The following is a 27,926-nucleotide window of genomic DNA, read 5'->3' as shown; positions in this document are numbered from 1 at the left end:
AGTGGGAACATTTATGTCCGAATGAGCAAATGGTGCTCTTCCAAGCTTCTGGGTTTTAAGGTGCTGAAGACAAGCTCAGGGCATCTCTCCCAGACCATTTTCTGTACTTTTGGAGCTGCAGGGTGAACTGACTAGTTGCTCAATGGAAGTGGGTGCATCTTTGCTCCCGCCGAATGGTGGTCCACATCTGAACATGGTTTGCATCTCTCTCTTGTTCCTCCAGGACACAGCCAGCCGGTTCCTCCACCGTCTGGGCCACACCATGGTGGAGGGGCCAGACAACACGCTCTGGATGTTCGGGGGGATGTCGTTGCGGGAAGGGATGCTGGGCAACGTTTACAGGTGGGGCACAAAGAGAGATCCCCGTCAGTCTGATTTGAGGCAAAGGGAAGGGGACAAAGAGCCTTGAAGCACCTTTATGTCTACAGTGGGGAATGTTTGGCCCATGGGCCACATGGCCACCCCCCAGACCTCATGATTTGGCCCTTGGACACCCCCCCAGTCCCTCAAACCCACACACAATCCTGTGTGCCTTACCCCAAAATGTCTTTTCCCAAGATGCTGACCAGGAGTGATGGGTCATGTCACTTCTGGTTATTATTTTGGATGGGAAACAAGACATTCCCTCCATTGGGGTGTCCCACGGTGATATCTGTGGAAGACTCCTTCCTCCCCATCACTCTCCAGCTCCCATGCATTTGCCTAACTTTGTCTAAGTCTGATTTATATTAGCCCAGCTTTTATGGATCTCTCTCCCTGTGCATTTTTTGAACACTCAGGCTAAAATAAATCAGGGTGACTGGAGACCCTCAGTGCCTTTCCCCTCCTAGACAGCAGAGGACATTGTTTCTCCGCAGGTACTCCATTGCCGAGCGCCGCTGGACACAGATGCTGGCCGGGACAGAGGACCGAGGCCCTGGGCCCAACCCCCGGTACTTCCACGCAGCCGCCTACATCCCTGCCTCCAAGGCCATGTACCTCCTCGGTGGGCTGACGGCCGACGGGGTGGTCAGCGACTTCTGGCTGCTCAACCTCACCACCCTGCAGTGGAGGCTTGTGCAGGTAATGCACTGGCTTCATGCTGTTAGAATGATGCAAAATGGTCCTTACAAGTTGTGCTACAGTTAAGCATGGTTGTTGGCTCCATTAGCTTTGCACAGATGCTTCTAGAAGGTTCCTGAGAGGGCCAAGGTGGTCTTTTCCTGGGTCAGATAACATGCTTTCAATGTCTGCTCACCATTGGCCCTCCAGATTTTTCTGGTCTCCAACTCCCATCATCCTCAGCCCGCAGAGCCAGTGGCGTGGGGTTATGGGAGCTGCAGTCTCAAAAGGTCTTGAAGGCCACATGATTCCTGCTCACTGCAGAAAATTCAGGATAGCCAAGAAAGTGAGGGACTCTGTGCCCCACCAACTCCTCTGCTTCTCTAACGTTCAGGTCCTGACAACTCCTCTCTTGCCTTCCTGACTCTTCCAGGACCCCTTGATCCCGGCTGTGGCTGGCCACACTCTCACGGCTCGGCGTGGGTCCTCCTTGCTCCTCATTGGTGGCTATTCTCCCGAGAACGGCTTCAACAAGAAACTCTTGGAGTATAATGTGATGTCAGAGACCTGGCACGCGGGGAACCAGGCCGGGACGCCTCCTACCGGTAGCAGGAATCCATGGGAGTGGGAGTTTGGGTGGATCCATGGAGTAATTAGGTGGTGGTTCTGCAACCAAACAAATTGAAAAGAGCATAAGGCTAGGAGCACCTTGCATTTATCTTGCTTTCTAAGCCAACCATCTCTTCCCAAAAGCATCCCAGAAAGGGGGATTATGGCACAGATTTTTGCCACCTCCAATTTGCAAGGTGTGCATGCTGGAAAGCCATACCTGTCTCTATCTTTCTCAGTGACTGTCCCTGAGTTGGGAATCTCCCTTCCCAAAATGGCTAATAGCATCTTCCTCCTTGTTGCCCTTGCTCTGCCAGCCAAAGCCCTTTCTATTCCAGTAGGATTTGAATGTTTTTTAATGCAAGGACCCTTATTAGGATGCCACAACATTTAGAATTGCACTGTTTCAAAATTATTTTCAGTTTGTTTCCAAAGTTATTGAGAGTTTAGTTCCATTTCAGTGTTGGTCTGTTGCATGCTTTTAGTGTAGACTTTTAATTCTTTAGCAGCCTTCTGTCCTGTTTTTGTGGCAGAAACGACGCAGTCTATATTATATTGCAATATATTTTATATTGCAATATATATAATATATATATTAATTGCATATAAAATTCAACAGCAGCAAGAAGAGAAGGAAAAGCCTATAACCTGGTGCTAAAGATAAAAGATAATGCTTTCTCTTTCCAGGCCTGTATGGACACTCTGCAGTCTACCACGAAGGCACGGATGCCATCTACGTCTTTGGTGGGCATCGCTTCCATGTGGAGATGGTTTCTGCCTCTGCTGAGCTCTACAGCCTTTACTACCCCAATTTGACGTGGAGCTTGTTGGCCCCATCTCAAGGGCCAAAGGTGAGGGATGGCCAGGCCAGGATTAATGGTCATGCCTGGTGTTATGACCCAGAGTTGCTTCCGGGAGGTAAATCCATGGTTGCAATCCAACATCCCCTGAACCTAGCATAAATTGAAGGAATATTTCCTTACGCAGTTAATTCCAGGAGAAATTGTAAGTCCAGCTGTAATGAATCAAGGATGCAACTTTTGGGGGCTGGAGGGGAGAAATGCAGACCCTATTTTTCTCCCTGTTTGGGGGAGGTTGGCCTGGACGTCTTGACTTGGGAAGGAGCCCCATGGAGTGGCAAGTGGGGAGGGGGCATTCATTGGGCCCTTTCCTGCCCCTTATAAACCCCACATCTTTTGCATCCCCTTCCAGCCCTTGGCTCACTTCTTCCATGTGGCAGCCGTGCTGAAGGACACCATGGTGGTGATCGGGGGGCGCACCGAGCGTGACAATTTCACTAACCACCTTTTCTTCTACCAGCTGAATTGCAATACCTGGATCCTCCCTAACAGCACAGGTGAGAACAAAGGACTCAGCTGCAAAAGGTGGCATCTTGCCCATGTGTTTGAGATTTCAAAAAAGCAAGTGGTCCAGGCAGGTCCCCATTCCTTCTTTCCCAGAAATTGAATTCACAAGGTGTTTCTATGGATTGCAGAATTATAAGTTTTATGGCGCAGAATCTTGGGCTTCCTCACTTGCATGGAGTGAATATGAAAATATCATGTATATAACATATTCCAGTCTTCTTAGTTTGTTCTCTTTAACATTCATTGAGATACGTGTTCAGTTATCTACCTAAGTTTGTATTTCCCTTTCAGTGGTTTGTTTTACATTCCTTTTAATGTTATTGGTAGCTTAATTATATTTTTAACATTGTATGGTGTGATTTTAACAACAGCAACAGTTGAAATTCCCTGTTTCGACTGAGCAAGACCTAGGTCCAAATAAATAATAATGCAGAAATAATCCAGTTTGAGACCGCTTGATCTGCCCTAGAGCAGTGGTAGGGAATCCTGGGAACTGTAGCTTTGGGAGACATTGAGCTGCCTCTGTCAGAGAGCTCTACGATTCCCAGGATTCTATAGCACTGACCCAGGGCAGTAAAAGTGGTCTCAAACTAGATTATTTCTACAGTGTGGATTAGACCTTAATCATGCGCCTGATGCTTTATTTTGTTCACCAACACTTTATCTTCCCTCTTCTGCAGCCGGAGCCATGGTGGGCGAACCCATCATGGAGACCATTGCCCACGCTGTGGCAGCAGCCGGGGACCGCATCTACCTCTCAGGGGGCTTCAATGGGATGGCCTTGGGGCGCATGGTGGCTCTCTTGGTCCCCACCGACCCCTGCCTCATCTTCCCCAGCCTGGAGGCCTGCAACGCATCCAATGCCAGCTGCACCTGGTGCCACGGCAGCTGCCTCTCTGCCAACGCTGCCGAGAGGTATGGACAGGTGGCACTGTGGTGGGGGGCTGAAAGGAAGGGGGCTGGACTGCAGGTCTTGCGACGAAATTAAGGGGGGTCCCAAGCTCTTCCCTGGAAGCCAAGAGAGCCCTTGCTCTGTGTGGAGCTGGTTAGCAATCAAGAAAAATCTGGGCTGTATGTTTTGGGGGAAAGGACTTTGGGTGCAGAGCCAGCATGATATAGTGGTTTGAGTGTTGGACTATGATTCCGGAGAACAGGGTTCGAATTCAGGCTCAGCCATGGAAACCCATTGGGTAACCCTGGGTAATTCTCTCAGCCTCAGAGGATGGCCATGGCAAACCCCGTCTGGAGAAACCTGCCAAGAAAACCCCACAATAGGTTTGGTGTAGGGTCACCATGAGTCTGAAATGACTCGAAAGCACGCAACAACATTGGTTGATAGGAAAAACAGGTAGTAATGGCAGATTTGGGTAATGGGAGAACCAACATGGTGCAGTGGTTTGATGGTTTGACTAGGACCAGGGTTCAAATCCTTTCTCAGCCACAGAAACCCACTGGGTGCATATTCTCTGAGGAAGGCAAAAGTATCAAACTTCTTGGAATAAATCTATTCAAGGGAACCTTCTTATTTCTAAAAGAGCCAGCATGATGTAATGATTTGAGTGCTGGACTATGGGAGACCAGGGTTCAAATCCTCACCTGGCCATAGAAACCCATTGGGTGACCTTGGGCGAGTCATCATCTCAGCTTCAGAAGAAGGCAGTGGTGAAGGAATCTGGCCAGAAAACCCTAGGAGAGATCCTCCATAAGTCATAGGCTTTGAAGGCACACATATAATGGGGTGTAATGGATATAGGTCCACAGTTCGAATGAATGTTATTATCTTTGCCATAACATGGCCATTATTGTAACAATTCTAGAGAATGTGCCAAGTTTTTTTAAGCTTGGCATATTCCTCTTCCACAAAATAGACATTCTTATCTCCAGAACGTCTAGGAAGATGCTCTGATACCTTTCTACCATGCACTTAAATCTCACAGGAAGAACCAGAACTTTCTGCAAAATGCAGAATATGGATGGCCTGACCTTTCTTTCTTCCCTTCCTTCCTTCCTTCCTTCCTTCAGGCAGGGCTGTTCCTTTGGCATGGCCTCCTGCTTCCCCACCCCACAGTCCGCGGATGAGTGCCGGCGCCTCAGGACTTGCAGTGAGTGCCTTGCCCAGCATCCACGCTCCATGGCCCACAGCCTGGGCATCCCAGTGAGTACCAGCCTGCTCTTTGTTAGGGGAGGGATTGGGGTTCCCAATCTTTGCATTCCTGCAGGGACTTTTCAGGGATGGCTATGGATAGGTGGCCGCTGTTATATTTGCAAGCTTCATATGGGTCTTTGAGTGGAGTGCATGGGACTTCCACCAACTCCACAAAGGCCCTGATACACACACACACATCCCAAACTTACGTTTTTCTAGCCTTAAAAGAGTTTTCGGCCCCAAACCTACATTTTTCAATCCCTGTGGGATTATTGCATGCTACCTTGGAACATGCAAAACAGCATGGAAATGAAACAGCATGGCAATAGAGGTAAGGACTAGAGGACTTTCAGCATCTGGGCTCTGACTCTGGTGTCTCTTCCATCGTCCCCAGGCTTTGCCCCAGTGCAAATGGTGCACCAACTGCCCCGAAGGAGCTTGCATCGGCAGCACCGGCAGCTGTACCTCAGAGAATGATTGTCGCATCAACCAGCGGGAGATCTTTGTGGCGAGCAACTGCTCAGAGATCTCGTGCGAGGCCTCCGACTGCGCCAAGTGCACGGCCTCCGGGAAGTGCATGTGGACACGGCAGTTCAAGCGCACCGGTGAGTGGATATTTGGAGAGGAAGAGGCCTGGGCAAGCAGGAAACCATTGGCTATGGAGATCCTTGGCAGGGAGAACACAAGGGAACCAGGGAGATGGATGAGAAAAGGGACTGCACAGAAGGATGGAAAGAGCTTGGGAGGATGGAGAGGGAGATGAAGGTCTGTGTGGACTCATGAATGAATCAAGCCCATTTCACTGGTCCTTGCATGCAAGAGGGCATCCTGGTGGACTCTAGCCCTGGCATTTTCTGCAGGGTGCCTAAGTGCATGGAGGCCAGGCCCAATTCTTCAACTCTTGTGGCCATATCACCCCACATCAAGCCCAAATACTTCTGTTTTCCACTGCAGTCCCTCTCAAAATGGTGACAGGACATGAAGCAATAATCACTTCCTGACTCCATTTTGGGAGGAACTGCAAAGGAAAACAGGGATTTGGAGTTGTATAGAGTGGTGGAGTTCTTGTGGGTTATTTTCGTATACTTTCATGTGTCTGGGAAGCTTTCTGTTTGGAGGCAAAAGTTGCCCCCAAAATCATACTGGAATATACTTTTTTTAAATTGTGGGCTTTTGGGGGAAGGACTTCAAGGCCACAGAAGTGGGGTACAAGGGCTGCACCTTGGCTATAATAGAACTGAAGCCCAAAGTGTCCAGCCATCTCTGGGGAAGGATTCTCACCCTTCATTGCCTGCACATCTTGACCCCTCTCCTTCCCATCGCCCAGGGGAGACACGCCGCATCCTCAGCGTGCAGCCCACCTACGACTGGACCTGCTTCAGCCACTCTCTGCTCAACGTCTCCCCGATGCCGGTGGAGTCCTCTCCCCCACTGGCCTGCCCCACGCCTTGCCACAACCACAGCACCTGCGGGGAGTGCCTCAGCTCCAAGGGGGCTGACGGAGGGTGGCAGCAGTGTGTCTGGAGCGTCTCTTTGCAGCAGGTAACCTCCATGACCCAGCCTCTGAGCACTGTCCTTTTCCCATTTCTAATTCCCTGCTTGCTCCACACAAACACCACCCTTTCCAGCACTTGGCTCCTTGATTCTATACATTGGAGAGATTCCCAAAAATGTATAACCTTTTCCCCATCCTTTTTAGTTAGCAGGAAATTCAACTTAAAATTGTGTGGCCAGTGCAGATTTGCCATGCATAATTTTATTTCTGATGCACAATTCAATTTGGAGAGTGGGCATTGGCGTTTTTGCATGCGTCTGCAAAGGGTACGCTAGCCCCCATGAGGTCTGACCCATTCCTTCCCCTCTCTCTGTCTTCCTGCAGTGCATGAGTCCCACTTACCTTCCCATGCGTTGTGCGGCCGGGATGTGCGGCCGGGTGCTGAGCGGCTCCGAGAGCTGCGCCCCATCTTGCTCACACTTCCAGCAGTGTGCCCTCTGCATCCAGCAGCCCCGTTGCGGCTGGTGTGGACTGCGAGGAGAAAATGGCAAAGGGCGCTGCATGGAAGGTGGACGGAGCGGCCCTCGCCAAGGTATGTACCAGGCAAAAACTGTGCCACAGCTTTCCAAGCCATTTTCTCAGGGAAGCAGTTGGGGAACAGGAAGCCACATGGGGCAGACACTGTGGAACTGCACATAGGATAGGGACAAGGTGGTTGTCCTCTTCTCTTATCACTGAAGAAAGGCAGTGGGGTTAGGAGGCAACCCTACTGCTCGGTCCTTTCTCTCCTTCGACCGTTTAATGGTTGTAGCAGTGCCCCTTTGGGGCTGAGGGATGGACCACAGTGAGCCATTAACTCTCATTCAAAATAAGATACACATGTGCATAAGCTGTGCCACCAAGAGCAAAGGAGCAATGTGACATGCAATGCCAGGCGAATTAATTTTGCTCATAAGAAGAACCTTTGGCAGCTCACTGTTGGCATTCTCCTCCCTTGCAGGTCTGTTGGAGTCCTGCGGTCCAAAGGCTGACTGGGCCTTCATGTCCTGTCCTCCTGAGAACGAGTGTCTGAATGGGCACCATGACTGCAACGAGACGCAAAACTGCAATGACCTGCCCCAGGGATACCAATGCACCTGCAAGAATGGCTACATGCTGGACAAGTGAGTGCTGGAGGGCAGGAGAGACAAAGGGGGCCTGGCTGAGACACCGAAGGGAAAAGGGAATGATGTGGTCATTTTATGTCTAGGCCTGAGGTTGGTGAATGGCTAGCCATAGGGTGGTTCTACAGTTGGAAATACCAAATGGCTACACACTGGACAAGTGAATGCCAGAGGGCAGGAGAGGCATAGGGCAGTGCTGACTGAGGCATTGGAGGACCAAGGGGAACTGGCCCTGGGGCACAAGAGCAGTTCTTCACCACAAATGTTGCCCTGGCCACTTCTTGTCATGGTCCTGAGCGTTTCCTTCCTTTGCAGTGTGACAGGGCTGTGCAAGCCGGTGTGCGAGCAGGGCTGCGTGAACGGGACGTGCGTGGAGCCCAACTCTTGCCTGTGCCACTTTGGCTACGTGGGACGGAACTGCTCCGTGGAGTGCCAGTGCAACAAGCACAGCAACTGCGAAGGCGTGGAGGCACAGGATCAGTGCCTGGAATGCTTCAACAACACCATGGTGAGATTTGGAGGGGCATCTCTGGGATGGGGGGCAGGTGGACAGGCAACTGTGTTGGAATCAGGACCATGGCACCCCAGACACCCTGGTGGGCTACTCTCCCTTCCCCACAGCAAGCCCAGATACCTCCATTTTGTTCTGCTGTCCCTCTCAAAATGCAGGCAGTGACAAAAAGTAACCCTAACAGGGTTGGATTGGGGTTCTGTAGTATGCTGGGGCTGGAAGTTGACCAGAGACTGGAGGACCTACAAATGCCTACAGAGAAATTGTTCTTTTCAGACTTGGATAAGTGAAACTGTGGATATCAAATCCGTGGATATCATAGCGTACTGTGCATTTGGACTGCATACATAGCAGACATTTCTGCAAGTGGTGTGAATGCACTGTCTGTGCTATATGATCCTTATGTTGAATGAAATCATTGCACAGTTGAAAGCTCAGGCCCATGCACATCCATTTGTGTAACAACACCACATGTGCAATTCCACTTCTGCAGCCTAGAAATAAATGCGGACATTGTGCGACAGTCAGAAAAGTCCAGCAACTTCTGTTGGGGAATTGTAGTGCATGTGTAAGACCCTGGTAGCGATATCCCTTGGCGTTCTCCCCATGCCTTGCTCTGATTATTTATCTGCTGCTGCCCCCTTCCTCCTTCCTCCATAGGGCCAGCATTGTGAAAAATGCCAGCCCCTCTTTGTTGGCTCGGCACTAAACGGGGGCGCCTGCCGGCCATGCCATGCCTTCTGCCGTGGAAACAGCAACCTCTGCATCACGCGGGAGGAATATGAGAGGGCTCGCCGAGACCCAGTCCGCTTCCCACTGGAGCCAGCCTTGGTGAGTGCCACGGGCCACGCGGCTGGAGCTGGGGACGGGTGGCATGCCTCTCTGAAGTGGGCATAACAGCCCTCAGACTGGACCAGATAAAAGGGATCTGGTTTGTTCATATAACAGGATGGACATTAGAATCTCCATTCTCTGCCTTCATCTCTTTATGTCAAGTAATGACAGCTAACAACAGTACAAGTTGAATCTCCCTTATCTGAAATGCTTGGGACCAGGACTGTTTTGGATTTCAGGTTTTTGTTTTGGATTTCAGAATACCTGTATTTGCATATACGTACATAATGCAATATCTTTGGAGACAGTAGCCACATCTTAACAGTAAAATTCATTTATGTTTCATATACGTCTTATTATATATAACCTGAAGGCAATTTTATACATAACATATTTAATAAGTTTGTGCATAAAACCAAGTTAAACAGAAAGCAAAGAGGTCACTATCTCAGCTGCCTATGGAAAAGAAGGTTTGGGTTTGGAGTATTTTGGATTTTGGAATTCTAGCTAACCTGTAGTAGTGATGCCAAAAAGACGAATGAAAGAATCCTGAAGCAAATGAACTCCCTCCCCAAAATGACTTAACTGAGGCTACTGTTTAGAAGATTAGGCAACCTTTTACTACTCATTGTGACTGCATCACAATCTCAAGGGTGCCTGGTTGTGTTGTGGGGTCCATAATCTTTGGTTAACCACAGGGGTGCTGGTGTGTGGCGAGTGCCAAACTGTCTTGCCAGCGTTTCCACTTCAACCTTTTCCTCCATACAGATCCCCAAATGGGTGGCAGAGGGACCTGCAGAGGATGCTGCGGTGTGTGTGAATTGCCAGAACAACAGCTTTGGAGAGAAGTGTGAGAGCTGCTTGCATGGCTATTTCCTGCTGGAGGGGAAATGCACCAAGTAAGGGCACTGGGTAACTTGCCCCCATGAACCGTAGAGTGGCCGAGGGTAGGTCATTCCATTGAGCTGTACCCCTGTCCGGTTTCCTCACTAATTCCCTTCCAGGGATAGCTATTATGCCAAAGTACACCATTAATACACCTAATAATTGTTGTTGCTATATTATTATTATTATTTCTGGTCACCATTTTAGGCCAAACTGTGGCTGGAATATCCATGCAGGGGGTTCTGTGTTGGGGAAAGGCAGACCACTGCATCTGCAGGTGGTTTCAATGGATTTAGCAAAGTGTTTTGGTCTCAAATTGCCCCCAAAAGCATACTGAAAAATATAGTTTTTGGAATTTTGGACACAGGGAGCTACAGAGATCCCATCCATGTCCGGGAGCCACGCCATGTCTTACATTGCCACCTTTGCTCTTTATCCACCATCATGATGCTTAGTCCTGGACACAGGGCTGCAAATGGGAGGAGACCAAGGCTTGCTGTCTAACAACCCCCACCGTCCTTTTCTCAGGTGCCAATGCAATGGCCATGCGGACTCTTGCAATGAGCTGGACGGGACCGGCTGCCCCTGCCAGAACAACACGGAGACCGGAGGCTGTCAAAACAGCGCCCAGTCTGACAAAAAGGACTGCTACAAGCAACAGGTCTGGGGCTCTGGAAGCAGGGATGGGGAGCAGTTTACAGAATTAGGGGCTTTGGTGGATACAGCAGCAGGGAGGAATTGAAAAAAGAAATGAGAATATTGTTGAGATACATAGTGAGTGGTTTGAGTATCTCTACTCAAAGTAGTGGTCCGTGGTCCATGGTCCAGGACTGGTCAGCAAACTCTTGGCTGCTGGCCCTACAAGCACAAAAAAATGGGACCAATCCTTGGTACAAAAGAAGAAGAAAAACTGCACACACCTCTTCATGTCAGATAGCCTAAGAAGTCAGTAGATATGTTGTTAATTATGGTAACTACAGTAGTTTTTCTCCTCTGTAGGAGAAAATATTCCTCTGCAGTATTCTCTCCTGTTTTAATTTCTCAAAGCATTACTGAGAAATTATTCTGTGGAGAAAAACACATGGGTGCAGTGGGGTTTTGGGGCGGTTTTTGGTTTTGCAACCCTCTCTCCATTTTCTGTGCAGAGAACCAATTCCCTGTACTAGAAAGTTTGTTTTCTGCACAGGAAAATGCATTTGCTGTGCAGAAAATGTGGGTTTTGTACAGAAATGCTATGTATTTTTCTCTGCAGAATAGTTCCTTCGCAACATTTTGTGATGTTAAAATACTTCCAGGAGAAAACTGCACAAAATTATTACCAAGCTTTTATTCTTCCCAGTGGCAAGAAACCTGTCTTTTGACCTGGTAAAAAAAATCATTGCAAATGTTCTTCCCATCCCATGTCTGGAGATGGTACCTGTTTGACCATCAGAAGCTAAGGACTGGGAAAAGGTGTTGATAATGCCATGAGGCTCTTTTTGGTCACTCCTTTTCTGGCATCTAGATGGCTGGGTTTTTTGCTGCGAGGAAAACTGAGACTATTTTATGGTGTAGTCCTGCATGCTCACAACAAGAGCCTACAGTGTGGATATATTTTCGGAGCCCTTAGAGAAGCAGAATAAATTTAAAGCAAATTGCTAAATATTTTCAGAATTAAGAGAAACTAAGCAAAGTTGTTTTGATTTCCATCACATCATGCAGAGTTTAGAAATCCGGGTGGGAAAAAGCCTAAGATAAACCTGAGCGGCATCACTGACAGATTGCTTTCCTTTCCTTGCCATCCTTGCAGTGTGCCAAGTGCCGAGAGTTTTTCCATGGGAATCCTGTGGGTGGGCACCAGTGCTACCGGCTGATCATCGTGGACCAGGAGAGCTGCTTTGACCCGACTTCACAGCTCAACTGCTTCCATGAGCCCAACATCAAGAACCTTCCCTTGGGACGCACGGTCTTCTTTGGTGTCCAGCCCAAGTTCACCAACGTGGACATCCGCATCACCATTGATGTGACCTTCGGCGGCGTGGACGTCTATATCTCCACCTCCTATGAGACATTTGTTGTGGATGTGGACCGGGCCACGGGCGTCCACTCGGTGCGCATCGTGTCTTCTGGGGACGAAGCGGGCAGCCGGGCTGCAGTCAACAACGGGAGCCAGTCCTCCCCACCGGCTCGGGAGGCACGGACCCACGGCCTCATCACCTACATCACGGTGCAGGAGCAGCAGGCAGTGCTGATCGTGCGGGGCGTCCGTGACCGCGTGGTCATTACCTACCCCCACGAGATCCATGCCCTCAAGTCCAGTCGTTTCTACGTGGTCCTTCTGGGGGTCGGGGGCACCAGCCCCAACGTCACGGAGTCCCAGGGGCTGCTCTTCTTCCGGCAAGACCAGGCCCACATCGACCTCTTCGTCTTCTTCTCCGTCTTCTTCTCCTGCTTCTTCCTCTTCCTCTCCGTCTGCGTCCTGCTCTGGAAGGTGAAGCAGTTCCTGGATCTGCGCCACGAGCAGCGCCGACACCTTCAGGAGATGACCAAGATGGCCAGCCGGCCCTTTGCCAAAGTGACCATCTACTTTGAGCCGGATGCCTTGGGGGCAGCCGCCGAGCTGGTCTTCCTCCCCACCCGGCCGCACAAACATCCCGCTCTGGCTGCCGCCCCACCTCTGCCGAGCCGCCTGAAGCCCTACCACGAGGTGCCCTATCCGGTGGCCCACTTCCGCCGCTCGGAGCCCTTCCTCTCCCACCTGATGGGCTACTCCTACTCCAGCTTCCGCGTGGGGCCCATCACCCTGGAGCCCACGGACGATGGCATGGCTGGGGTGGCCACCGTCCTTTTCCAACTGCCGGGGGGACTGCAGGCCCCCAACCGTGCCTGCTTGGGCTCAGCCCTGGTCACCCTGCGCCACAACCTCCAGGACTACTGCAGCAGTAGCCATGGGGTCAGCAGCTCCCGCAAGGGCCTCCTCAGCCACGAGAACCTCACCAGCATGTCTCTATGAGCCGACGTTGCCAGGACAAGGGCTGAGGAGATGCCCTTGGATGCCATTGCTTGTGTGTTGCGTCACTCCAGCCAGCCCTACTGTTGGCCTCATGGAGACAAGTGAGAACTAGTGAGGAAGGCAATGGGCACGCCTTGCCACAAGGAGATGCCATGGAGGGGACACTGCATTGGGCACTGAACACAATCATGCCATGGATATAGACCTTGGTACCAGGTGGAACTGCATCTCCAGCCTTTCGAGTGGACAGGCCGACGCGTGTGGCTCCCAGGGGCCCGACTGTGCCCCATCTTCCCTGGGGAGGCCATGGACCTCCGTGGGAAGGGGTCAAGAAAGGGAGCTTTGCAGGCTGCATCTAGTGGGGCAGACAAAAGTGACAATCTGAGCTGTAAGGACAGAGACGCTTTGATCAGCTGAAAGCAATGGGGGGCAGGAGGGTCTTGGGGGCAGCATGTGGAGGGACCTGGCCCTGATTCTACTCAGTGTTTTTGTTTTTCATGTTCTGAATGCTTTTCTTTTTTTAAAAAAAGCAAAAAAACCCACCCTCTCTTGCAATCATCTTTATGCTCTGGCCGCCACCACTGTCTCCACCACAATCCACAGTCCCCCCTAAAAGACAGTAAAGAGAGTTTGCTGCCTAAACCGTTGTTTTGGTTGTTACAGCCAAGGCCAGAGTAATGTGAACAGGAGCTAAAGCTTTTTTGCCATCCCTGAGTAGCGCTTCAGTTGTCAAGCGAGGAGCTTTCTTCTCTTTGCAAAGCAGTGCATTAACTCTGAAGTCAAAGGCTTTCGTGGCCGGCATCCATAGTTTTTTGTGAGGTTTTCGTGTTATGTGGCCATGTTCTAGAAGAGTTTGTTCCTGATGTTCTGCCAGTATCTGTGGCTGGAATCATCAGAATGAATGAAGATGCCAGCCACAGAAGCTGGCGAAACGTCAGGAACAAACTCTTCTAGAACATGCCCACGTAACCCAAAAAATAGTGCATTAAGTGTTAGTTATTTTTAGGAGAGGGAATGCTTACAGTCCAAGTGTCCACATTTTAATACTGGCACTGGTGCCCCCTTGACAGTGCTGTCCAGCGTAGCCTGGTCTCAGCTGCAGAGCTTCCCCAGGAAGATGTAAAATGGCTCAGTTCTTTCCAAAGTGCTTCTTGGATAGATGCCGGACGGAGGACGGTGGGTGGGCGCAGGGTCCCAGCTCCAAAAAGGAGGCTAGCAGGGGCTCTTCAGCTCCCGTGCCATTTGGCAAAGGGCACAAGGGCAGCAACAGCAGAAGGCCACCCAGTCGCAACACACGCAGCCCTGAGGAAGAGAAGATGGCCAGCAATCAGGGCAAAGCCTTGGCACTGCAAAGTGTGGGGCAGCTTCTGCTCAGGCCTGCTCCCCATTGCAGCCCAGGTATGCAACCACCTTAACCCTTCCTCCCTAAACTGCTCCCTAAGTTTAATGGGGACGGCAGACAAACTACAGTGGGACAGAGGAAGAGGAACTATGGGCACGGACAATGAAGCGGCACTGCAACCCAACCCACTTCCCATAAAAATCTTTTTCTGAATCGGATATCCTGAGAAACTCAAAAGCTGCCATCCCTTACATCTGGGGAGACTGGTTTTTGATACCTTCCAAGTATTTGGGCCCACATATCCCATCAGCCTGTGTTGGCATCCCTGACAGTAAAGGGTTATAGGTTGATTTGGTTTATAGTCTGTCTTTTGGAACTCTTTGGCACAAGGTGGTTTGCAACTATTTAAAGAGAGAAAGTTAAAATAGATTTTTATAAAGGGATACCGGTAAAAACATATTGGCTATTTGCGGAAAGATGGACATTAGCTCTCATCTTCTGGGCTGTTCACCATAGGTTTGTTGGGCCAAAATGGAAAGCTGGTACCTGGATGCGGAGCTGTTCTCGCAGGCCTGTCCGCATGGCAATGAGTGCCCCAGGAAGGAATGGGACGCAGCAGCATTCGCCATAGTCCACAGCCACTTTGCAAGCCAGGATGCAGGGGACACAGGCTCCGCAGGCACCTGAAGAAGGAAAGGAAAGGAATGGAGGGCTCAAGTCCTCAGGTTTGGGAGGAAGCATCTTCTCAGGCTCAGCCCTGAATCCGGTTTCCAGCGGCAGCTACAACCGGCGCTGCAGTGCCAACCCTTAAATAAAAAATGGCACCGCTTTGGATCTGTGACTCACCCCATCGCCTGAATAAGTCAATGAATGAGTGCAAAGCGGTGGAGCCTCAGGCCAGGAAAGGTGTTGCAAAAACATGATTCTTTATACCTGAGAAAACACCTCTTTGTGGCATGGATTTTAATTCCTTTTCTCAAATTGCAGACAAAATCCCAGTTTGTGGCATTCCCTGGGAAGCCCAGGGGATGCGCCCCCTCCCAGGATAGCAATGTTTACCGAGATTGAGATGTGATAACCCCGTTGGCAAACCACGGGATCATGACTCGCCTTCTGGTTGACAATGCTTTATCCATAATCGGATGAGCCCATGTTGATTCGGCTGAGCCAGTGTACACATCCTGCTCCCTTTGCTAATTGGAATTCTCCTGAATACACATTGGTCCCTGATTCCGCAAATTGCCTTCTGATGTACTATGAGATAATGTAAACCTGATGTAACCCTGATGTGAATAAAAAGGGCTGGCCAGGACCTGGCCAGCTAAGTTTTGCACCCCCATTCCTGTCTCTGCGTCTCATTGCTGCGACACCAGTTGAGACCACTTTAACTGCCATGGCTCAATGCTAGGGAGTTCTGGGAATTGTGGTTTTGTGAGAAAGTGGCCTTGCTGCCAAGCCGTAACTGGACACACAAACACCCCTCTGGGCCCTCTGCCCCTTTGACCAGCCAACACTCACAGATGGTCTTGTCAGCATTGCAGTCCAGGAGTCCAGATTTCCAGCCCCGGAAGGAAGACGGGTAGCACCTGCTGGCAGCCATGGGCTGAGTGACCACAGGGCAAGGCTGGAAAGCCATGAAGGAGGACTGACCCAACAAGAAGAGGAGGAGGAAGAGGAGGAATGGCCTGAAGTCCAAGCTTCCAGACCCTAGATAGACAATTGCAGCTTCTGGTTGTCAGGATCCAGCTTTCAGGTGCTTCGTCGGTCAGAGAAGGGGTGCCATCATCCAGTTTATGAGCAGGCATTTGTGAACGATGGCATCTGGAACACAGCACTCTTACAATGATGGGTGCAAGTCCTGGCATGCAAGGGTTCGAGAGCTTTGCAAAGAATCCAGAAGGTCATCATCATCTCTCAGGGTTTCCTACAGCATTTGGTTTAGCATCTGGGGAAGGAATAGGATGTTAAGCTGGTGAAGGGTGGCAAGAAAGAGGGCGAGAGGGAAGTATTGCAAGAGGAAGAAGGTGCGGATGCATGAAAAAAGGTGTCATTGGTCTCTGTCTGGCTATGGGGACTTAGGTAGACTTTTCTTCAATTCCCACCCCTTTTCCACCAGATTATTATTATTATTATTATTTAAATAATATTTGGGGAAGATTATTGCTTGCTAAGCAGCAGGGAGTCCTGAGTGTGTATGTGCCATTCTTCATGATGTAAACCCATGGCCAGTCTGTAAGGGGAAAAAAAATCACCTTTTTTGCAGTGTTTCCAGACAGAGAATAGCATTTTCTCTGCAGAAAGTAAAACCTTTGTGCAGAAAATGCACTTTTCTGTGCAAAAGGAAACACATGCATATGTATGTATGTATGTATTTTGCAGCATGTAAGACCCTGAGGACCAGGGTTCAATTTCCAGATGAGCCATGGAAACGCATTGGGTGAGTTTGGGCAAGTCACATTCTCTCAGCCTCAAAGGACGGCAAAGGCAACGCCTCAGGCTTGAATACATCTTACTGAGCAAACCCTCTGATACCTAAAAGGGATGCAGTAGAACTTTAATTAAAATGTTTTTGGGCCAACCTGGGCTGGCGCAAAAACAGACTTTGCAAGGTTTGGCAAAAATCTGGGAAACTTGCTCATCCAGACAGAGCCCAAAGTGGGAAGGAGCTAAAAATGAACTCATGCGCTGTGGACAAAAACCAGTTGTCAGGTTTTGATTCCTGTTAAGAACATGCTGTACCTGTCTAACCTGAGACATTAAAGAGATGGCTTGAAAATGAATGAGGACTTTATCATAGCCACCATTAAAAGATTTATGAAATTTTATCAGCTGAATGACTCCTTTAAACATCAGATATATTAGCTATATCCACCCTCTTTCCCCTTTCCACACACTAGACCTTGGCGTCATACCCAAGAAGATGTCAAGCTGAGTCAGCCAGGAAAGAAATCCATTGCCACAAAATGCAATGGCTACCAATTTGGATAGTTTTATGGCTGACCTCTGGCACGTCTCCATCTCTCAGCCTCTGAGGAAGGCAATGGCAAAGCTGTGAAGAAATCTTGCCAAGGAAACCCTACAATAGGTTTGCCATAAGTTAGAAATGATATTAAGGCACACAACAACAACAACAACAACGTGAGGTTCCTCCACCACAAAACCCAAAAAATTTTATGGGTGGCCTTGGGTAAGTCTCACTCTCTCAGGCTCTGAAAAAGGCAATGGCAAGAACTGATCAAATCTTACTAAGAGAACCTTATGGATGGTAGGGCTGCCATAAGATGGAGTCTATGTGTGACATCAATTGTATATTACTAGAGACTTATACTTGTGAAAGGGATCTAGGAATCCTAGTAGACCATGAGCTGTATATGAGCCAACAGTGTGATGCGGCAGCTAAAAAGGCCAATGTGATTCTAGGCGGCATCAACATAATTATATTGTCTAGATCAAGGGAAGTAATAGTGCCACTCTATTCTGCTTTGGTCAGGCCTTATTTGGTGTCCAGTTCTGGGCACCACAATTTAAAACGATGTTGACAAGTTGGAACATGCCCAGAAGAGGGCAAGCAAAGTGGTGAAGGATCTGGAAACCATCAAGCCCTATGAGGACAGTCTTGGGGAGCTGGCAATGTTTAGCCTGGAGAAGAGACGGTTAAGAGGTGATATGATGATAGCCCTGTTTAAAAATTTGAAGGGATGTCATATTGAGGAGGGAGCAAGCTTGTTTTCTGCTGCTCCAGAGAACAGGACCCGGAACAATGGATGCAAGCTGCAGGAAAAGAGATTCCAGCTCAACATTAGGAAGATCCTCCTGTTCAACAGTGGAAGATGCTGCTTTGGTGAATGGTGGCGTCTCCTTCTTTGGAGGTTTCTCAACAGAGCCTGGATGGCCTTCTGTCACAAGGAGGGCTTTGTGGCTTCTTTGTGGCAGAAAGGGGTAATATTGGTGGCCTTTGAGGTCTCTTCCAACTCTACAATTCTATGGTTGATGCAGCCAGACGGAGCTGCGCCATGCATGATGCTGGGCAATGTGATTCAATCGTAGAGGTGCATCTTTTTTGACTGTTTGGGTCATTTCGGTCCTTTTCCCTCCATGTTTAGCAATTGCACCAGTGCTCTGTTTTTGTAATTTGTTAAAGAGGGGTAATCATGTATGTGCTCCTTCGTCCATGGCGGGATGTCTGGCTCAGCCCAAGAATGCTGCCATCTCAATCTCAATGCCGCCTTGTTTTCTGTCTTGGAAAGGTTGGCTCTTTGATGCTGTTACAAGCGATGCCACAACAAGCCCTAAAGAGAAGCCAAAGCTGTGGAAAAACCCCATCCACACCCAGATTAAGTAACTCACTTAACTCACAACTGTATTATCGGTTGCAAGGGCTCACACCGGGTTTGTTTCTTCCTTTCTAACAGGAGTCGCCTTGCTTTCCCATTCTACTGCATTCGCCACAGCAGCCTCTTGCATCTTCCATAGCCATCTTGTTAAAAGAGGTTGTAAACTTCTCTCAGCAGATTGGAATCCACTCTTAGTGAAATGGAAGCCCATAAAACCTTGTTTCTTTCCAGCGAAGATAAGGATCATAATTGGGCAACGTCTCTGTACAAACAGGACTAATCCTCTTTAATTATATTTTCATTTTCTTAGGCGTGCTCCTAATTAAAACCAGACACTTTCCATTTTTTTGAGAGCAAGGACTACTGTTTGCTGGTGAAGCCTTTGAGAGTCATGCTGGGAGGAACCTTTTGGCTCCACTTATTATGATTATGATGATGATTACTATTATTATTAACATTTATTTGTAGAGTGCTGTAAAGTTTGCACAGTGCTCTGCTGAAGAGCAAAGGCATACAACTAAGTGTCGACGCCAGAATTGTCCAGGCCATTGCATTCCCCATCATCCCCATGAATGGATGCGAGAGCTGGACAGTGAAGGAAGCAGACAGAAAGAGAATCATCTCATTCAAAATGTGGTACTTAGGATCCCGTGGACAGCCAAGAAGACCAGCAAATAGGTTCTTGAACAGGTCGGACCAGGGCTCTCCTTGGAAGCAAAGATGGTCAAGCGGAGACTATTGTACTTTGGCTGCATCAGGAGAAGGCAGGGATGACTGGGAAAAACAAGGATGCTAGGAAAGGTGGAGGAAAGAGAGGAAGGCCACAAACCAGATGGAGAGATGTCAGGGAGGTTCTTATGGGCAAGGGCTTCTTGCAATGGAGGATGGGGATTCTTGGAGATGTCTCATCCCTATGGATTGGAACCAATTCAAGGACAGCTAACAACAACAACAACAACAACAACAACAGGGGTTTGTTCCAGATGCAGCCCAGGTCAGAGAAGCAACGCATTAGCAAACAAAAACACTTATTGTTCCCATTTTGCTTGCCAAATGTATAGCTCTTTCCTTTCTTTTAACACGCTTGTTGGGGGCAGAACGGCGAGGCATTCTGCAACACAGGCACAGGTTTGTAAGGTTACAAACATGTAGAAATCTCTGCCAATATTTTGAAAGCACTTTCCTCTTAGTGCAATTCTGGATGGAGTAAGTTCATCAGGACAAAGGGAGTTCTGTTTCTCTCTCTCTCCATATACATAGGTATATATGAGTATGATTTTGTCCCTGCCATTGGTTGTCCTCTTTGAAGAAAGGAGTTTTGCAACTCCAAGATTCCTCAGTTGTGGCATAATTACTGGCAGCGCTGGCTAATGTCCCTATTCTTTGTCCTAAAAACCTAGCTATAGCTAAGTAATTATCCTCTTGGCAGAGGATCACAGGTTGCTTCACCTTGAAGAAGAGTCCTGTGCCACCTGGAAACTTCAACCTCCAGCCTTTTAAATGTATATTTTTTCCCAAAGGCCTTGCCTGGTTTGCTCTGTTTCTTAAATGAACAATGCAGAAAATGGAAGCAAGACTGCAGAGGACTGAATCTTCAAGACAAAAAAGGGAAGAATCCACCTGGTAGTTAATGCGGTGCAAACATGTGTCACACCTGGCACATATATTTAAAGTGGGAAGGGAGGGTGCAAGCAAGACGACTTTCCTTCCTCTGCCGCTTGTTCCATCCACTGGAATGTTATCACTGTTATATTATCAAAGCAAAGAAGCCGGAGAGGTTATTGCGGCCGGATGATTGCCAAAGACGGCACAACCCAGTTTGGGAGGATGCATCATCTGCAGGTGCTGTGAAGGTGAACAACACAAGACCTCTCCAACACTGTGACTCTGTGTGTCCAAGCCTGTCTCCACTGCCATAGGTCTTGTTGCAATGAGTCCCACAAGCCACCCCTGAAGCTAACAGGGATGCAGCGGTCAGTTTTCCCAGGCCTTTCTCTGCTATGATGCTAGCGGTCAGAGAAAAATGCCCAACCGCTTCCATAAGGAAAGTTATACCTGCGGAAGACGCCAGTAAGAACCAGCATGGTGCAGTGGGCTGAGGAGTGTGGTTGGACCAGGACTCTGGGAGAACCAGGTTCAAATCCCTGCTCAGCCGTGGCTAAAGATGTCAAACCTCCTACAAAGAAATTGTGCCAAGAAAAACCCATGACAGAGTTCCCATAAATTGGAGTTGATTTGGAGGACGCTGGGAGACCCGGGTTCAAATCCCTGCTCGGCCTTGAAAGTGAGTCAGAGGAAGTCATACTCTCTCAGCCTCAGAGGAAGGCAATGGCAACCAACTCCTCTGAGGAAATCTTACCAAGAAAATCCCACAATAGAGTTGCCATCAGTTGGAGCTGACTTGAAGAAGTCTAGTAGTCCAGGTGCAAATCCCAGCCTGGCCATTGGGTGACCTTGGCAAGGCACACTCTCTCAGCTTTCAATGAGGGCAATGGGAATAAACCTCAGTCTGTAGACATCTTCCCAAGAAAGTCCTAGGACAGGATTAAGGTTAAGCATAGGAGTCCTGGTTTAACGCTCAATTCGAAGGCACTAACAATAAAAAGATACCCAAAGGATTTGGGTCCATATCTTGTGGCAAGGAGTTCCATAAGGCAACCATGCATTGCAAAGAGAAATGCAACTCTTGAATGTTCTCTCTTGGCATTCTACTTTCCTGTCTGTGCCAATGACTTGACCCTTCTGAACTCTGCCTAAAAATGATAAAAACGGCCATAGCGGGTGGCACAAGTCCACCACGCTGCCACTGTCCACTTACCAGGCATTGCGCGCATCCACCTCCTTCCATCAGAGAGTAAGAGAGACAGCCTCTGACGATGCTCCAAGGTAGGAAAGCAAAGCAAAGCAAGCCAGGCTCGCACCCACTCCTCCACCGTTCCACCTCCTGACTAGTCCAGGCAGTTTGCCCGCCTGATGATGTGGGATTAGCAAACTGGGAGATGGAGGCACATAAAAGCGCTCTCCGAGGTGGCCAGGGCTCCACCCTTGCACTCAAATGTACCTTTGCTCCATGTACACTTTTTTAACCCTTACCTTTTGGATATGCTCAAGACATTTGGCAGCATTATATGTCCAGGACACTTGGCAACATTGTATGCCTAAGACACCTAGGGACATTATATGCTCAAGACTCTTGGGAGCATTATATGCTCAAACATTGTGAATCATTATATGTTCAAGACAGCTGGGAGCAATATACGTCCAAGACACTTGGAAGCATTATATGTCCATGGCCCTTGGCAATGTGGGACAGGACATTATTTTGGATGACTATGTGAACCACCAAAGTAATCCAGCATATGCAGCCCAAAAATCTGCTCTGGGGATCAGAAAGGACCATTATTTGTATTTATCTGTATCCTCCCTCTCCTGGATCCAATTTCGGGATGCAAGATGTCTTGCAAAAGATGGTAGATGTAGACTTAGCCAAGCTTATAATAAAACCTCTGAAGTCAATGAGACTTAGATCAGTCATGACTAATGTGTCCCACTGATTTCAACTGGTCTTTTATAAGCATGATCCTATCCAGAGCCAAGCCAGTGCATATTGGCTCAACCCAATAAAACTGATTTTGAATAATAACCTCAAAGCAAATCAAAAAAATTTCACAAGTTTGGTTAGACAGGATTTCCTTTTGCAGCAAGACTTGTTCATCGATATGCTAAATTACACTTATATTCAACTGGCCCGATTCCTTGACTTTTTCTTGGAAATAAAATGAAGCAAAACAGATAAGCCTCACAGAGGCTACTTCCAAACCTTGAAAAGGCTGCATATTTTTATTGAGAGATCAGCAAATTCACATTTGAAGAACACTTGGGGCATCTGTCCCTTGGGCCCAGTGCTGTTGAATATCCAATTTACCAGCTGCCTCTGGAATTTAATCTGATCACGTCTATCTGACTCCTTTCTTTGGGAGCTGGGTCACAGGGCCACTCTGCGGACGTCCAAACCAGAGCGAGAGAAAGGGCACCGTAGTGCCTGAGGTAGGAAATCTATAAACGGGACTCCCTTTACCCACTGAGCCATCACAGTGCTGCCCAGCATGAAGTCCACTGGATTTTGGAAATGGGTTTGGATGCGAGGACCGTCCCTGTCCCTGCACCCTTCACTGATAGGGGCTTCTTCCTGTAAGATCTGCTTGGGCCAGATCTATTTTCAACACCTGCTCTGACACAGACAGAGCTTCAGGTTCCAACAGAAAACCTACACAGGGGACCTGGTTCAGGATGGTGGTGGCCCAGAAGGGTGAACATTTTGGAAATAGCTTTCCTAAGGCTTCCTGAGGTCAGTTTAGGACTTGGGGAGAACTGTGTCTGATATCCATGAAGATGCTAGTATAGGGCCAGGAAGAACCTGCTTCACAAGGCAGTGCTGGACCCCACCTTGCAGGAAAGACTCAAGCTTTTGTAAACCCCAGTCAATTCTGGCCCCATTTGAAGCCTTTCAACAGTAACCATAATCCATTGTTTGAGGTGGCTTCTTTGCCTTGCCTCCTGATGGATCTGCCTCTGCTAGAAATAAAGGCTATTACTTGGAGAGATATGTCTCTCAGCAGGATCTGTGGTTCAGTCAATATTTTCTCCATTTTCTTACAGCTTCTTGTCTCCTGTCCAAGAAACCTTCTAATCCCAGCACTTCCTTTACAACTAGAGGAAGATGAATTTGGCAACTGCTATCCTGACAGCAAAGGTCTTATGCCTGCGCAGTTCCTGCTGCCCCTTACCCACCACAAAGAGGACATTTCCAGCCAAGGCCTGGCCTCAGCCTCATAGGAGAACCCAGCACTGGGCCTGTAGTCAGTCAAAGCCGACGGTGACCTCCTCGATCTCCTCGTGGCTGTTCTGGACGGTGCTCTTGCCATGCATCTCCTTCAGGTGCCTCCGGAGGCCCGGCTTGTGAGTGAAATGCATCTCGCAGTAGTTGCACCGGTGGGGCTTGATGCCGCTGTGGAGGTTGAGGTGGTCCTGCAGGGTGGCATTCTGGGTGAAGCACTTCCGGCAGATGGGGCACTGGAAGGGCTTAAAGCCCGTGTGGACCCGGATGTGCCGTGTCAGATTGCTCTTCTGCGAGAAGACCTTGCCGCAGCGGAGGCACAGGAACAGCTTGTGCTCTTGAACATGGCTCACGAAAGGACCCAGCTGCTGGAACAGGCGGTTGCAGCGTGGGCATCGGTATGGGCGCTCCAGCCCTGGCACTTTCCAGGCCCCCGTCCCACTGCCGCCACCCGCCTTCCAGTCCCGGTACATTGTGGCTGCACTGTGGCGGTGGCGGTGTGGTGCATAGTTCTTCCACTGGGAGATGGGTGTGGGAGCCGCCGAGGGAAAAGGAAGCCTTTTGCTGCTGGCTTCATCATCATAGCAACCCTGCAAGTAGCTGCGGGTGATCTCCACCGCCGAGTTGATGAGGGAGAGTGAGATGGCTGGGGATGAGGGGCCGCGGAATCCACGAGGGGTGAATTCGGGCCCCTCTGTCTTGCTTTCCTCTGAGTCTGCCTCTCCCATGGGTGAAGAAGGCTGCTTCTCTTCTTCTTCTTCTTCCTCCTCCTCCTCCTCTTTGCCCTCCCCTTCCTTTTCTGCACCCCGCTGCTGATCGCTCCCCTCCCCTTGCTCCACCTGCAGCAGGGAGTCCGCTTTGGGGGCCAGGTAGCGGGAGACGGCCTGGGCACAACGCTCCACCACGTGGCCCATCTGTAAGAAGGATGCCGCTGTCAGGTAGTTGACCAGCTCCTTGACCGGCACCTCCAGCATCCCTGTGTAGCAGGAGAGGAGCAGCTGCTGCCCGATCTCGGGGCTCTGGAAGAGCGAGACTGACACCTCTGGTGAGTCGTTGAGCAAGAACTGGTCCCGTAGGAAAGGTGAGCAGGCGGCGAAGACCACCCGATGCCCAGGAACCCGCAGCTCGTTCACCTGCACCGTCACGTCGCAGAAACGTCGCTGCTGCCGGAGCTGGTCCATGCGGCGCAGCACGCCATCGCCATAGCCAGGGAAACGGAACTGCAGTCGCTCATGTGTGGGGGCCATCTTTGACCTGCGAAGTGGAGAGATGTAAGGAGGAGGATCAGAAATGAGAATTACACATCACACACAAGCAGTGTGCAAAGACATTGCTGTGTCAACCTGTTTCAGCCTGAAAAGATATGAAGGACTCCTGTCCACCTTTGAGACCGAGGGATTTCTAGCCTCAACTGCTGTGGACTCATGGCCACATTATCCAAGACATGCCATGAAGCCTTTAGCCACAGGAAGAAGGAGCATGGATTACAAGATAAACCCTAAACATGTGAATCTGGTGATGAGGTGGCCAGGTCAAACTCAACAAGATGGCTTCTCTCCAAGCTTCTGAGGAGGTGGACTGCAGCCCACAACTTGTACTAAAAATTCTTATTCTCAGGCGTGTTACAGAGCACCGAGAAGTGGCACTCTGCCACTGCCGCCAGTTGCAGCGCAAAGGAACTGCAGCAGCCAAACCGTGCGGCTCCTCCGCGCTGCAAAATGGTGCTTCTCTTTGCGGTGCAGTTATGACACCGCGAGGCACCAACGGCGCACTCGTGGTGTCATACGCACTGCACGACGTGCGGATGTAACGCGTCTGTTATGCCAAGATGGCGGCGCCCGTGTGGAACGGGCACCGCCATTTTGTACAGACTCGGTCCGTATTAGGGTTAGGGGCGTCCGGAAGGGACGCCCCTTCCTAACCCTAGCATGCCCCTTGGGCACATCTGTAACGCGCCTCAGTTACCTCCAAAAGTGCTGCAGGAGTCCTTTATACAAGAGACTAGAAAGCAGTCCAGAAGTCAAGGCACCTATTTATGAATCTCTGGGGTTGAGATGGAAGTGTTGCTTCTTTGGGTCAGAAAGAGTTGGTCCAAACCACACTGCAGCAACAATCCAGTTTGGGACTGCTTTAACTGCCCTGGCTAGTGCTAGGGAATCCTGGGAGCTGTCGTTTATTGTGGCAGCAGAGCTCTCTGGCAGAGAAGACTAAGTGTCTCACAAAACTACAATTCCCAGGATTCCCTAGCACTGAGCCAGGGCAGCTAAAGTGGTCTCAAACTGGGTAATTTGGATCGTTGTGGCTCAGTCTCTGAGTCTAGATGGCTTTAATAAGACCAAAAGAGGGGAGAACAGAGTGAACATTTGAACTGGGGTCATTCGCACCATGCCAGTATGGTGCATTGGTTTATTGAGGGCTGGACCAGGGCTTCAATCCCTGCTCAGCCCTGGAAGCGTTATTCTGTGCAAAAGAATAAAATGAAAAGCAAGGGGGAACTTGGGTGCATTTGTAGATAGTCAACAAAAGGCAGGTACAAAAGGAAGAGTGACTCACTTGCAAACTTTAAAGATCAACAAATAAATCGAACAAGGTTTCAAGGCAAGTCTGCACTCCTATTTTGGGAGAAAAGCAGGGTATAAATGCCTTTCATAAACCATCGCAGACTGTGGCAGGGAGGGCTCTGAACTAGGGTCCATTATGCAAATCCTATATTTAGAAGATCTTTCTTGGGCTCAAACCAAAATCAGAAGCCAAGGCTTCCCATTCCCTTTTTCACGGCCAGTTGCTGCCGTAAAATAGCTGCAGATTGCCGTGGCACATCCATTCTCCATCCATGAGCCCTATGCGCGAATGGCCCTTTGTGCTCCATCGCCTTTTGACAAAGGACTTATTCTTATGCTTTTGGACACGCTGAGGGCTGTTTTGAGTACTAAAACAAGCAGATAAAACTGGATTAAGTAAGGATGGCACACGCATTAAGCTTCAGCTTTATAATTTGAGTCACTCCCAAGTCCCTCTTTCAAAAGCGCCCCAGATCAGAAGCCTCTCTGAGGAAGGATCCCAGCATTCAATGGCAGTAATAGCTGTTATTACAACAGGCCTCCAAAATTGGGAACCATAAAAAAGGTGGCAAAAAAAGGCACACTGGTTTTACACGGCTGTAGCGCCGTCCTATGGGGATAATGGGACCTATAGTTCCATAAGGTCCTTAGCCTCCTCTGCCAGAGGCCTGGTGCCTCACAAAAACTACAAATCCCAGGACTCTGTAGGGTGGATGGGGCCAGGGCAGTGAAACTGGCGTCAAAACAGGGGACCCATAAAACCAATGGCAGAAGTTGCCCAGAGGGAAACCATACTTGGCCATAGGGAATAATAGGGGAATAGGAGGATCCCATAGGGAATCATTTATGGATTCCTTTTTTGGCGTTGAACGTTTTAGAAACCCAGCTTCTATATCCTCTATAGGCAAGCATTCTGCAATGATTCCCTATGGGCAAATATTCTATTACTATCTATGGGCGAGTATGTTATTATTCTCTATGGGAAAATATTCCCCAATGATTCCCTATGGCGAAGTGTGGTTTCAATAAGGGCAAGTTCTTCAAAACAGTGCTGCAGAAATAACGCAGTCTGACCCACTTTAAGGGCTGCAGCTCCCTGCTAGGGAACCCTGGGATTTGTAGTTTCACATCGCCTTTTGCCATCGGGGGGGCTGGTGCACCCACCAAACTACAAATCCCAGCTTACAAAGTGTCCCACTGCACTGTTACTGGAGACACAGGCAGCCTTGACCCAGCTGTAGCTGCCCCGGCTGCCTCCTGGAATTCGTAGTTTCCAAAACAAAGGCAACGACGAGCGCCCTTTATCTATGGCTCTCCCACCCACGTGCCTCTCCTACTACTATTCCCGCAAACCATTTGCGCCCTTTGCGTGACGCAGCTCCCGTTTCCCCTCATCTACGCTGCGCACTTTGCGGCTGGAGAGGCACAGCGACGCGGTGCCACAGCGGCCCCTAGAGGCCGTTTTCCATCATTGCTCAAGAGGCGCTATTCACAAAGCCTTACTGCGCCGCTGACGTAGCGTGCAACCGTTCCCTCCCTCACCGGCTACGCAAGTGACGTGAGCCCCACGTCTCTTGGAAGCGCTCACCCCCAACTCAATGGCCGCTTCGCCTGCCTCCTCCGGGGTCTTCGCTTCCCAACCAGGCGGCGGGGTGCCTCTGAGGCGGCTGCTTCACCCCCGGCTCCGCTACGCCTCTCGCCCTCGCCGCCATCTTGCCTCCATCGCCTCCGCCGCCGCCATCTTGGAAGCCGCCTCTTCGGGGGCCGGGACTTTTTCCCTCAGGCGCGCGGAGGGAGGGCGTCGCTGGG

The 27,926-nt window shown here is 49.6% G+C and overlaps 3 protein-coding genes across 4 annotated transcripts in view; 1 reads left to right on the top strand and 2 right to left on the bottom strand.

Annotated features, from left to right (window-relative positions):
- Positions 1-13,685, top strand: part of MEGF8 (multiple EGF like domains 8) — a 34,491-nt gene extending 20,806 nt beyond the window's left edge. Inside the window, exons 28-43 of the mRNA XM_089478124.1 lie at positions 224-342; positions 858-1,062; positions 1,475-1,646; positions 2,338-2,501; positions 2,863-3,007; positions 3,698-3,932; positions 5,040-5,172; positions 5,558-5,768; positions 6,491-6,705; positions 7,043-7,250; positions 7,659-7,821; positions 8,137-8,329; positions 8,993-9,163; positions 9,935-10,065; positions 10,580-10,712; positions 11,841-13,685. Coding sequence (XP_089334250.1) covers positions 224-342; positions 858-1,062; positions 1,475-1,646; positions 2,338-2,501; positions 2,863-3,007; positions 3,698-3,932; positions 5,040-5,172; positions 5,558-5,768; positions 6,491-6,705; positions 7,043-7,250; positions 7,659-7,821; positions 8,137-8,329; positions 8,993-9,163; positions 9,935-10,065; positions 10,580-10,712; positions 11,841-13,043 — 3,801 coding nt within the window. The 3' untranslated portion in view covers positions 13,044-13,685. The remainder of the gene's footprint in view (positions 1-223; positions 343-857; positions 1,063-1,474; positions 1,647-2,337; positions 2,502-2,862; positions 3,008-3,697; positions 3,933-5,039; positions 5,173-5,557; positions 5,769-6,490; positions 6,706-7,042; positions 7,251-7,658; positions 7,822-8,136; positions 8,330-8,992; positions 9,164-9,934; positions 10,066-10,579; positions 10,713-11,840) is intronic.
- Positions 13,686-14,058: 373 nt separating this feature from the next.
- On the bottom strand, positions 14,059-16,021 carry LOC149304721 (cornifelin-like). Its single transcript, XM_089478125.1, has 3 exons — positions 15,904-16,021; positions 14,932-15,068; positions 14,059-14,345 (listed from the first exon to the last, which is right to left on the bottom strand). The coding sequence occupies exons 1-3, from the start codon at positions 16,019-16,021 to the stop codon at positions 14,256-14,258; spliced, it is 345 nt and encodes a 114-aa protein (XP_089334251.1). The 3' UTR covers positions 14,059-14,255.
- A 6,510-nt stretch (positions 16,022-22,531) lies between these two features.
- LOC149304720 (zinc finger and BTB domain-containing protein 26-like) lies at positions 22,532-27,841 on the bottom strand. 2 transcript variants are annotated; one of them, XM_089479361.1, is made up of 2 exons: positions 27,706-27,841; positions 22,532-24,810 (listed from the first exon to the last, which is right to left on the bottom strand). In XM_089479361.1, the coding sequence occupies exon 2, from the start codon at positions 24,801-24,803 to the stop codon at positions 23,580-23,582; it is 1,224 nt and encodes a 407-aa protein (XP_089335487.1). In that variant the 5' UTR covers positions 24,804-24,810; positions 27,706-27,841; the 3' UTR covers positions 22,532-23,579. The 2 variants fall into 2 exon arrangements, with proteins under 2 accessions (XP_089335487.1, XP_089335486.1); XM_089479360.1 differs by having other exon boundaries at positions 27,660-27,742.
- Between the last annotated feature and the right edge of the window lie 85 nt (positions 27,842-27,926).

The sequence above is a fragment of the Sceloporus occidentalis genome, unplaced genomic scaffold, assembly GCF_023333645.1.
Source record: "Sceloporus occidentalis isolate IW3139 unplaced genomic scaffold, rSceOcc1.0.p SCAF_13, whole genome shotgun sequence".
Classification (NCBI taxonomy): domain Eukaryota; kingdom Metazoa; phylum Chordata; class Lepidosauria; order Squamata; family Phrynosomatidae; genus Sceloporus; species Sceloporus occidentalis.
The sequence above is the reverse complement of the archived record's forward strand: the minus strand, read 5'-3'. Positions and strand labels throughout refer to the sequence as shown.